General features: G+C 39.2%; 1 protein-coding gene across 1 annotated transcript in view; it reads right to left on the reverse strand.

Moving 5' to 3' along the window:
• The window catches only part of LOC134314748 (signal-induced proliferation-associated 1-like protein 2), a 183,989-nt gene that overhangs the window by 117,595 nt on the left and 53,934 nt on the right, over positions 1-12,460 (reverse strand). Inside the window, exons 8-9 of the mRNA XM_062995441.1 lie at positions 7,654-7,928; positions 3,612-3,869 (exon numbers count right to left, since the gene is read on the reverse strand). Coding sequence (XP_062851511.1) covers positions 3,612-3,869; positions 7,654-7,928 — 533 coding nt within the window. The remainder of the gene's footprint in view (positions 1-3,611; positions 3,870-7,653; positions 7,929-12,460) is intronic.

Here is a 12,460-nt window from a genome sequence, read left to right on the forward strand (position 1 = left end):
CTACTATTAATGTTTAATCAATAAGACTGAAAACTGAGTAAATGACATAAAAGACTGGATGTCATATAACTTTCTTATACTTTTACTTGTTGGATCTAAGGCTGTGAGAGACAAGCTGTCTAACCTGGTGCTAATCCTTAACACTTTCTCTGTAACTCCCAGCTCAGATGTTAAAAACTTGGGTGTCACAATAGATTTAGCTCTCTCCTTTGATGCACATATTAATAATATTACTAGTTGCATTCTTTTATTTGCGTAGTATTTCTAAAATAAGAAATATACTGTTTTATCTGTTAGTGACGCTGAAAAACTGATCCATGCGTTTATAACTTCTCGGTTAGATTACTGTAATGTTCTTCTCACTGGATGCTCTGGTAGATCCATAAACAAACTCCAGTTGGTTCAAAATGCTGCAGCTCGAGTGCTAACTAGAACTAGAAAGTTTGATCATATTAGTGCTGTTCTATCATCTTTACACTGGCTGCCAATTAAATTCCACATTAATTAATTAATAATACTTTACTAACCTATAAAGCGCTACATGGTCTGGCTCCACAGTATCTGAGTGAACTTATTGAGCACTACAACCCAGCACATTTACTTTGTTCAGAATTTGCAGGGTTACTTATAGTTCCTAAAATTAAAAAGATCACAGCTGGTGAAAGAGCATTTTCTTACAAAGCTTCACAACTTTGGAATAATCTTCCTGCCGCTGTTCGGGATTCAGACAGTCTCAATGTTCAAGTCTAGATTAAAAACATATTTATTTACTCAGGCTTTTGATTAGTCTTTCCAAACTAGGGGTGTGTGACTCCGGTCCTGGGGGTCTGGGGAGTCTGGTGCTCTCCTAGGACTGAAGCTGCCCACCCTGAGTATAGACAAAGGTGCAGAGCTTTGGGGATCTAGGTCATAGAAACTTGTGGTGATCAGGGATGTTGGGTTGCTGTTGTTCTGCCTCTCTTGTCCGATCACTCAGGTTTGATGACGGTGGGAGAGGTGGGCGCTGATGTCCTGTGAAAGCCTTCATGACTTACCTGCTCACTCTTACTTTTAGTTATGTTGTAATAATTAGGGGTGCCGGAGTCTAAAGCTACTCTCTGCAAAACAGACATCTTACTTTTAACTATTTCACATTTTAACTACATTTTCTGTTGTTTTAGCCCGAGGTGGTTCTGATGGAAACCTGTTTACCCACTCGAGGTTGAATCCTGCAAGTTAATATAGGGGTTCAGTATTTCACCCAAATGGCATAAAAATGGCATAGGACAAGCCTTTTAAGGGACTTCATTAGATGTGATTCAAAAGCTACAGGTCTGTAGTCATTTAAAGAATTGAAGAATTGGGAACCTTTCAAGTCCTTCGCTGAGATTATAGATACAAATAAAACTTCACAAAGCTAATCTGCAAAGGCTTTCAGTACCACCATCATGACCTACTATTTTCCATAGATTAAGTTTAATCAGGTTCCTCCTCACTTGGTCAGCTGGGATGAACAGGTTTGTGGGGGAAGAAAAGGGTGGCAGCATCTCGTCCCAGCGATCTCAATGACTACAGACCTGTGGCTCTGACATCACACGTCATGAAGACTTTTGAGAGACTACGGCACCTGAGATCTCAGCTGACAGATTTCCTGGACCCACTGCAGTTTGCATACCGGCCACGCATCGGGGTGGATGATGCGATCATCTATATGACACACAAGGCCCTCTCTCACTTGGACAAGCAGGGAAGCACTGTGAGAATTATGTTCTTTGACTTCTCTAGTGCCCCAAGGAACTGTACTAGCACCATTCCTCTTCACGGTATACACCTCGGATTTCCAATTTAACTCTGGTTCCTGCCACCTCGAGAAGTTTTCAGATGACTCCTCCATTGTTGGATGTATCACCAGAGACAACGAGGAGGAGTACAGAGGCCTGATCGAGAGCTTCACTACATGGTGCAGCGAAAATCACCTGAAGCTCAACATCAGCAAGATTAAAGAGATTGTGGTAGATTACCAGAGGAACAGAAGCACCCCTGTTCCGGTTTTCATCCATGGAAAGGAGGTGGAGAGGGTGGACTCCTACAAGTACCTTGGGGTACATATAAACAACAAGCTGGACTGGACACATAACACTGATGCCATCTATAGGAAAGGACAAAGTAGACTGTTTATTCTGAGGAGGCTGAGGTCTTTCAATGTGTGTAACAGACTGCTGAAAGCTTTTTATCAGTCTGTGGTTGCCAGCGCCCTCTTTTTTGCTGTGGTGTGCTGGGGTGGTGGCATCAAGGCTGGAGATACCAACAAACTAAATAAGCTGGTCAGGAAAGCCAGTTCTGTTGTGGGTCTACAGCTGGACAGTCTGGAGGTAGTATGTGAGAGGAGAACTAAGGACAAAATCAGGGTCATCCTGGATAATCCTTCTCACCCTCTCAATGAGGAACTATGGCGGCTGGGCAGTTCTTTCAGTCATAGACTAATTCCACCAAAGAGCAAGACGGCTTCAGACATTCTTTTGTGCCAACTGCCATCAGACTGAATAACAATAGCAGAATACACAGGCTGTCCTCACACTGATGAGCCAGCCCCCCCCACAATAACTCAAGATCTCCCCACCCTTTTTCCCATCACTGGACTCAACATTTCATTATACACACATATGTATATATCTACATATAGTATATATAGTGTTTTTATTATATTGTTGTAATTACCATACTGTTGTATAATAGTAATTGCATAGCATAGCTAATTATTTCTATAATTTCCTTATTTTTAATTTTATTCTGCTCTATTTTATTTACTCTATTTACTGTACTTACACTGTAATGAAGCTGCTGTAACACTCGAATTTCCCCCATGGGGATCAATAAAGGAATCTTATCTTATCTGGGGAGTAGCATCATCAAAGGGTAAAGGATGGGTAAGAGAGTGCATGGATGGCCCACTATCAAGCATATTAAAAGAGGTTGACCTCATTTGCCTTTTAAGTCAGCAAAAGTCATCCACCTGTAATGGTACTGAGACATGGGGAGAAGGAATTACACATTAAGATGTTGGAGGAGGGACTCAGGAGGAAGGGCAGACTCCAAACAATACTTCATCATGTCTACCCATCTACAGTATATCACTGCTCTTAATTTTTAGGACCTAAACTTAAATTCCGGTGTGATATTTTAAAGTTTGTTCACATTTATACAATGTTAGACTACCCCGTGATCAAGAGATTATGCTATTTATATATTCCAAGGAATCTCAACAATTTGATGATCCTGTACAATTAGCTCTTGAATGCTGTATAATAACAATTATTTATACATTTTGTAAATCAGATCAAATACAGAAAGTTTTAAATATAAACTGGCAACTATTAAAAGTTCCATAAAGTTTGAAAACAAATTTTAACCTAATTTGCCAATAATTACGATGGTAGTGGTGACACTATGGTTTTCTTATTTACCCGTTTGTTGTTTTAATAGCAGTGTAAAATGCTTTTAAAATATGAGCTTACACAGTGTTGTGTCAAATTATTAATAAGTGCAACTATATAACATTTTCCCATTTAAAGCAGGCAAATATCAGTTATATGCTTAAAGTACACAAACTTGGGTAAAATAGATGGGTATACCTGGAGATGTCTGGCAGTTTGTTGTCAAATGAAGTGCAGTATTGCGTGGATTTCTGGCTGTGTTGAAGTCTTGGTCGAGATTGCAATTGTTTGGTGCCCTGAGTGGATGAGCTTCGAGGCAGAGGCTGAACCAATGGGGTAATGGGCACCCGGTACCAAGTTGTGTTGCTCCTAAATGGGGTCTTGTACTCGCAGGGTATGCCTTCACTATTTAGTTTGTATTCCACCATGGGGATGCGGTACAGCTCAGAACAACCCCTGTAAACAAATTAGATAATTTAGCTAGATTTTGGCTTCTATAAACTATTTTTTCAAAGACAATTATCAATATCATTTAATGTGCAGAGAATCTAAATTGCCACAAAAGAAATTCCATTCCTGATTTGGCCCACTTGTTTTAGATTTTTAATCAAAATAAAAAAAAAAGACAAACAAGCAAACTTAATATTTAGCTTTAAAATAATTTTACTACATAAAATTAAGTAGAAAAAGCTATCTAATTGGTCCTGAAAAAAACTATTCCTTACATACTCAATCAACAAAGTATGTTTCATTAATGATAGCATTAAAATAGACTAAACCAGTCTATTGTAACCCATGTTAAATTTGTCACACTGAATTCTGTCGCATTTTCTAACTAATTTTAAAATTATGAGTAAACACAAGATGTAGCTTTCAAATGTTTATTACATTGAAGATAAAGATTAATTAACAATCTTAATTAACCATGTGATTTAGTAATTGGGAGTTCACCAATGGGAGTCAACCACTTAAAAACCTGAATTTAGTTTGAAGCCATTTAGAGGTGGACTAGCTGTTGTGCTTTGGATCATCATCCTCCTGCATAACCCAGCTGAGCGTAAAGCTTTAGGTCACAAACTGACAAGCGGACATTCTCTTTCAGAAATTTCTGATGGAGAGCAGAGCTCATGGTTCCATCAGTTGCTGTTTCAAGGTCTGGTCAACCTGCCATAATTGCAAAAAATTTTTTTTTTCGCTTTACTTGATCAAAATGATCTTTCTTAAGCTGAATATAAGACTAAATTAACTGTAAAACATCCATACCACATATCAAGCCTTTTAGGATACTGTTTAGTGCAAATCTGTAAAAAAATTGGGACCCTGTTATTATGTGAAGGACAACAAGGCAGTTTATACCCCAAACTCATCCAATGTGGTCATATTCTGCAAAATCTAAAGAAGCAACTTAGTTACTTAGGGACTTAGTTATCAGAACCATTTGGCTGCAAATATGTAATTATTAAATTAAGGAGGGCAATTAGAGAAGTGCATTTCCTGAAGAAAATGTGAGTGATTGCAGCTCAGCAGTGGTAGAGTATTTGTTGGGCTGGTGAAAGATGCATTTGGTGAGAGATGTGAGTGTGTGTATGTGTGTGAGGGGTGGGGATGAATAATTTTACTAAAATAAATGATTGTGTTTGTGCAAAATGGTTGCTATGGTATTGCTTGGCAGATGCTAATGTGTTGCTAGGTGGTTGACAAGTTGTATTTGTTGGTTGTTTAAGTTTAGTTAGGTTGTTGGAAAGGTATAGCTAGATGGTTGCAATGGTAACACGTTAGAAAGTTGCTAGGAAGTTAGTAAGATAATGCCAAGTGGTTGCTAAGATGTTGCTAAGCAGCTGGAGGGGTGCACATACTTCAGAGGCAAGTGTGTGTGTGTGTGTGAGTGTGTAAAAGTAAATATTTGGTGGAAATGTGAATACTTTAGTGCAGACAGGTGACTGAATGAATGTACAGTATGTGTAATGCCAGTGGGTTTGTGATAAACGGGAGGGAAAGGGAGGAAGGAGGGATGGAAATAAGCAGAAATTGAGGAAAGTCGGTCAATAAATTTGTAGATTAGAGCTTGATGACCTGCACTGGAGATGTACTTGAATTTTGGTGGTTGCTGAGTGAAGAAAATATAGTATTTTAGTAGGGGTATAAATTAATGGGAATGAATGGGAGGAAGAAGGAATGAGAAAAAGAAGCTAAAATAAACAAGTGCATGTCAAAACAACTTTTAACTTGTGGTGGTGGGCCTGCCCTGAGATAGTATATTCGAAAAGGTGTCTAGGTTTACTAAGTTGTTGCTAGGTGGCTGCTAAGTTGTTAGGGTGCTGGTGGGAAGTTGCTATAATGTTTGCAAGTACGTACGTGAGGATATTTGTTTGTTTATTAGGATTTTAACGTCATGTTTTACACTTTTGTTTATATTCAGGAACGGTATTTACTCATTACACGGTTCATCAGTTCAAAGGTTATATCAAACACAGTATTGAACAATTTAGTGTCTCCAATTCACCTCACTTGCATTTCTTTGGACTGTGGGAGGAAACCGGAGCACCCGGGGAAAACCCACGCGGACACGGGGAGAACATGCAAACTCCACACAGAAAGGAGCCGGACCGCGTCACCTGGGGATCGAACCCAGGACCTTCTTGCTGTGAGGCGACAGCGCTACCCACATAGCCACCGTGCCGCCCATGTGAAGGGAAGAGTAGCATGTACTTTGCAGAAGAGTAAATACTTTTGCCCAGACAGGTTACTGTGTGTGTAAGCATGCAGTTGGTGGGGATGTGAATGCTTATGACAGGTGATTGTGTTTGTGTGTGAACAGGTGACATAGCTGGTGGGTGTAAGGTGTAAATACTTTTTCTCAGGCAGGTGACTGTGTGTGTGTGTGTGTGTATGTGCAAGCATACAGTCAGTGGAGGTCAAAAAAGTTTAGCTTAGATTGATTTGATGGGTGATTGTGCATGTAAGCACACAGTTTGTGGATTGTTTGTTTATTAGGATTTTAACGTCATGTTTTACACTTTTGGTTACATTCATGACAGGAACTAGGTTTATCAGTTCACAAGGTTATATCGAACACAGTCATGGACAATTTAGTATCTCCAATTTACCTCACTTGCATGTCTTTGGACTGTGGGAGGAAACCAGAGCACCCAGAGTAAACCCATGCAGACACGGGGAGAACATGCAAACTCCACGCCTGGGGATCGAACCCAGGACCTTCTTGCTGTGAGGAGACAGTGCTACCCATCTAGCCAGCGTGCCACCCTTGCAGTTTGTGGAAGTGTGAATACTTTTGCTCAGACAGGTCATTGTGTGTCTGGGTGTGAATACTGTTGCCAAGGCTGGTGACTATATATGTGCAAGCACGCAGTTGGTGTGCGTGCGAATACTTTTGTTTAAACAGGTAACTGTGTGTGTGTCTGCAAGCACATAGTGGTGCAAATCATTTGCTCAGACAGTGTGTGCAAGCTATCAGTTGAGCAGAAGTACAGCAGTTCAAAATGCCCTTTAAATGGGACAAAAAGCAGACAAGAGGAAAGGCAGACAAAAAATAGGTGTAATAATAATAATAATCATAATGAATAACTACAGAGATACATTACCTGAAGTCGTAGTGAATGTGTGGGGTTAAATACTTTGTGATATTGTCTGTGCAAGCATGCTAGGGTGGTAGTAGGATATAGGGAATGGTTGCTAAGGTGTTTTTAGGCAGTTGCTGTGGTAAATGGTTGATTGCTAAGGCAAAGTTTTGCTTAAACTAAGGTGCTAAGGTGTAGCTAGATGGTTGCCAAAGTGTACCAGGGTTACTATGTAGTTGCTCAGACTGTTGCTAAGATGTTCTATGTGGCTGACACTGCACTCTGACTCCAGCTTCCCAACAAGCTGGGATATGCAGAAAAAGAATTTCATTGTCATGTACACATGTATATGTACTGTATATATGACAAATAAAGGCATTCTCCTTTATTCTTTTGCTCAAACAGGTGATTCTGTGTAAGTACATAAGTGGTTTGAGAGGTTTGAATACATGCGCTTTACTTGTAGATTAGAGCTTGATGACACTGAAGGCGTACATATATTTTGGTGGCTGTCAGGTAAAGAAAAGATAGTGTTTAAAATAGGGACAAAAATGAATGGGAGGAACGAGGGATGATGGGATACCATCTCATGTATAAAATGTATTAGCTCAACATAGAAATAAGCATTTACTGTAAATGTAAATGAGGGAAATAAAGATTACCTTCTCGGAGCACCATCCTCATGAGGCTGAATGATCACCACCTTGACTGTGACAGAAGTGCGCAGCAGTTCAATCATTTGCTCATGGGTAAGTGTTGCCACAGCCACATTGCAAATCTCCACCAGTCGGCTACCCTGGCGTAGGCCTGCTTTCCATGCAAAACCAAAAGCCTCGACATCAGCCACTATGCCTTCAAAGTTTACATGAAACCCCAGCTGTCCCAGACCATTTCGGAGTAATGTCATCTCTGTGGTCTTACAGCCCCGGGTGGTGACCTGACAACATACACATATCGGAATCATAAGAAATTTAGCATCTACAAACTCTGAGAGAATCTTATGTACACCCACTGCACTTTGTAGATTCAGTGAATTCATAAAGTGTTTAGACTTCTTGGCTTGTTACACACTTTCTGTTGTTGATTTGATTTTGAATGGATATTGTCATTTTTACCCATCAATCTACACCTGAACACTCATAAAGTAAAAATATGTTTTCAGAGCTTTTTGAAAAATTACTATTTGAAAACTGAAATCTGTTATTCACAAAAGCTTTTAGATTTCTTGCTGTGGTCCTCCAAATTATGTGCTTTCTGTTTGATTTAATTATTCTCAACATGTGTGTAGAACTCATATTGCCACTTACTGCAATATGAATTGATTCTCGATGTTCAAACTATGTCACACCTGGGTCTGTAGGGGCTGACAATTTAAATTGTATGGTCAGAACAAAAAACAGCTCATGAAATCTAGGAAAATGTCTGTGGATCTCCATATTAAAATTGTGGCAAGGCATAAATCAGGAAAAGGATATAAAACTATATTTAAGGCTTTAAGTGTTTTCAGGTCTAAAGAGGCCTCAATAATTCTGGAATGGAAGAAGCTCGGAAAAACCTCAAACCTTGGTCATTCAGCCCAAAAGCACATCTGGGCAAGAAGAGCTATGGTTAGGGGGGTAAAAACAAACCCAAATTGTCACTCTCAAAGAGCTCCAAAGTCCTGTTGAGAAATGGTCCTTGTTGGATAGACAACTATCTCTGTAGTATTCCATAAATAGGCCTTTATAACAAAGTGGCAAGATGGAGACCTCCTTAAGTAAAAGGCAAATGACAGCCCCCCTGGAGTGTAAAAAACTCAATATTCTTACCATATTCTTTTTTTTTCAAATTGCAGAACTGTTATAGAAGCTACATTTGAGGTGGTGCTCCATTGTGCATAACAATTTATATCATGATCCAAAATCATTTTTGACTTTTTGACCATTATGTTATTTCTGGTAATACACTCCCTCTTATGTTTTTGTTTCATTTCTTATTTATGTTTTTACCCAACCTCTTTATCCTGCTCAGGGTCTGGATTCTCCACAATCACTGGGTGCAAATGCAGTAATGCACCCAGGACTGAACACCAATCCATTGCAAAGCCTAGGCCAATCCCCCCCCATCATACATTTTTTTTTCTTCTTATAATCATAATCATTAAAAATCTAGTAATAATAAAAAGTACACATGGGTGGTCTTGTAAACACATCAAGGTATACAAGGTGATGCCTGACTAAAATTCTGAAAACATTCTTTGATTAAAAATTTGTGACTTTAGTAGTTTAAGTTCAACGTTAAGTGAGAAAGAGAGCGAGAGCGAGAGCGAGAGAGAGAGAGAGAGAGAGAGAAAGAGAGAAATATAGAAATATAGAAATACATATTCACTATAACCCATTCACTTCAATCCTTTTTATTTAAAAATATGGTGGATGCAAAGTCATTAGAATATAAATAAATAAAAATAAAATAATTAAATCTAGAAGCTGCATTTCCAAGACAGCGAAAGCTACTAACTGTATCCTACGCTATACAATGAACTGGCTAATTTTTTGTATATCACTTAATTGTTAAAATCCTGTAGTCATGAACAAAATCAGTTATTCATTTTGATGATGATTTTCAGTCCCCTAAAACCTGAATAAATAGAGAGAGTAAGAAAAACTGAGAATATTAATATTAAACAGATTTGAAATGCATCACAGATTGTAGAGCAGGAAACCAAAGCAGTGTCTAAAGCAGTGTCAGCTCAAAACAGTCCTTAAACTGAGGATTAATACATATTTTGTATTTTTTTTACCCTTTTCATCTATAAAATTGTGTTCAATTTAATTTTAACTACCTCTAGAGCTGGACAACCAATGTCCCAACAAAAGTGAGCTGTAGACTATCACATGCCCCCACCGACATATACATAGGTGGGATTAATAAATGAAGAAACATTTCTATATGCATTTTTTATAAATAATGCACTGTTTACATAGTTGTAATACCTAGTTGTGATTTAATTGCCATTGGAGCTGTATTAGCAATACAGCAGAACACAACAATGCTAAATAGAACATGGCATTATTGATTGTACTGCTGCCATGCAATAAGAGTGGTTTCATTATTTAGCACCTGTAAAAGCAGGTAGAACACATTATTTAAATTAACTGAAAAGTAATATCAGCTACATTGTGTTGTTTTACACTTTTACATTCAGTTGACAGCTCCCCCATACATAAAACATCTTTCCACACACCTGTGCATTTGCTGCTTACATTGTCATCTGAAACTGAAGCCACTGTGAAACAATAAAAACTTTAGCTTGCTACATGACTAGAGAAACATACAGTAGACTCTAGAAGTCAGGGCTTCATGAACATGAATAAAAGGTGGGATCAAGAAGTAAAGAAACTTTTCTTTTTGCAGCTATAAGAATTTTTGAACGGCAGCATGCACATTGGTTCAGGTATATTTAAATGTCAAAAAAGCCTCATGCATTGTAGAAGGTGGAGTACATTAGGCATACTACATGAGAAAGAAGAAAAAACCCCAATAAATGAAAGTCGTACAAAATATATGTTCAATATGACTATATCCTATTTTAAAAGAAAGTGCCTGGATAAGTAAGCAAAATCAGCACTACCAGCCAACACTGATGTTGCAAAACAAAGGTTTGAATGTCTACAAAGAAAAACAAAGACTGTTTAAACACTCTCTAGTATAAACGTATAATGATGTGATGCTGTTTCAGATAACAATGAAAACTGTCCAAACTCACTGGATACTTCTCACTCAAAGAGGACAGGGTAACGACAAAGCTGAGAAGCAGAGGCTAATGAAATACAGACAGCCCAGGGTGTTCCTTCATGCATGTAAGTTTTCTGTATAAATCCACTGCAAACTTGGAGGTGTTCGTCAGCCTCCAGCCTTTTTGACCAGTAAAGTCAAAAAAAGGAACTTTTGAAACATTGTTACAACATTTAACAGACACTTTAATTTGGAGTGACTTGTGACCAAATGCAATTTGAGCAATGGAGGGTTAAGGGCCTTGCTCACAGACTCAACAGTGGCAACTTTACTAGTCTACAGTCATGGCCAAATGTTTTGAGACTGATACAAATTTTGGTTTTCACAAAGTTTGTTGCCTCAGTTTTTATGATGGCAAATTGCATTAACTCTGGATTGTTATGAAGAGTAATCAGATGAACTGACCTTAATAGCAAAGTCATTTCTTGCCATAAAACTTAACTTAATCACAAAAACCCAATTTTCACTGCATTTCAGCCCTACCACAAAATGACCTGCTAATACAATTTCAGTGATCTTCTTGTTAGCTCAGGAGAAAGTGTTAACAAAGACAAGGCAGCTGATATCCATCTGTCATGCTGATTAAATTAGAAAAGCAGACTGGTTGCTTTGAATGGGGGCTTTGAATTATTGTCTTCTTCTGTTAACCATGGTTACCGCCAAAGAAACATGTGCAGTCATCATTGCCTTGCATCAAAAGGGCTTTACAGGCAAGGACATTGCTGCTTGTCCAACTGCTGTCACTTTCTCCTTAAGAGGATTCAGCTATGAGATCAGGTCACCACCAGTGCAATGCTTGCTCAGGAATGGCAGCAAGAAGGTGTAAGTGCATCTGCATGCACAGTGATGAGGATGACCTGGTGTCAAGAAGCGTGGCAAAGAAGCCACTTCTCTCCAAGAAAAACATTAAAAACAGATTTACATTCTGCAGTAAGTACAGGGATTAGACTACACAAGACTGGGGTAAAGTTATTTTCTCTGATAAAGCCCCGTTCATACTGTCTGGGAAATAAATATAGAAGTAAAGATGAGAGCTACCATGAGTCCTGAGTCATGCCTGTCACGTGGGAAGAAAGGGACACAAATGCAGAAGTAAAAATAAAGAATATTTTATTTTATTTAAATAAGTACAACGGAAAGGTAAACAGTTAACAAAAATAGAACAAAAAAAACCGATCGGAAACTCCGACGGAAGCTGATGACGCAGCTAAATGAAAAAATGCAAAAAGGGAATAAACGAAGAAAGCGGGACGCGAACCCGGGTCTACGCCGTGACAGCCGGGAGCGTTACCACTGCGCTAACGTAGCGCTGGAGAAGCAAAAGCGCGAGCGCGCCTTAAGCGCTCCGGTGAATGAGTGCGGGAGAAAACTTTCACTGAACGCTAGCCCCGATACTGCGGTAGGCTAGCGAGGGTTTCGATCGGCTGCCCTTAGCCTTAGGTTGAGGTACGCCGATCTGAAACAAAAGAGCAAAAACAAGTAAGGTTAGACAGATACAGATATGCGGATTCGAACCTGGGAAGTTGGCGAGATAACCGTGTACTCTACGGCGTCGCCACCCAGTGGTTGCGGAATCCAATGATCAGCTTGACTAAAGGCTCTAACGCCGAAGCTACTACCAGCGCTGAATGACGGCGCTGAATGAGACCGCTAAAGCGAAATGCCAAGCGCATAAATAAACGGCAGTTCGAGGAC

The sequence above is a fragment of the Trichomycterus rosablanca genome, chromosome 5 (genome assembly GCF_030014385.1).
Source record: "Trichomycterus rosablanca isolate fTriRos1 chromosome 5, fTriRos1.hap1, whole genome shotgun sequence".
Lineage (NCBI taxonomy): Eukaryota > Metazoa > Chordata > Actinopteri > Siluriformes > Trichomycteridae > Trichomycterus > Trichomycterus rosablanca.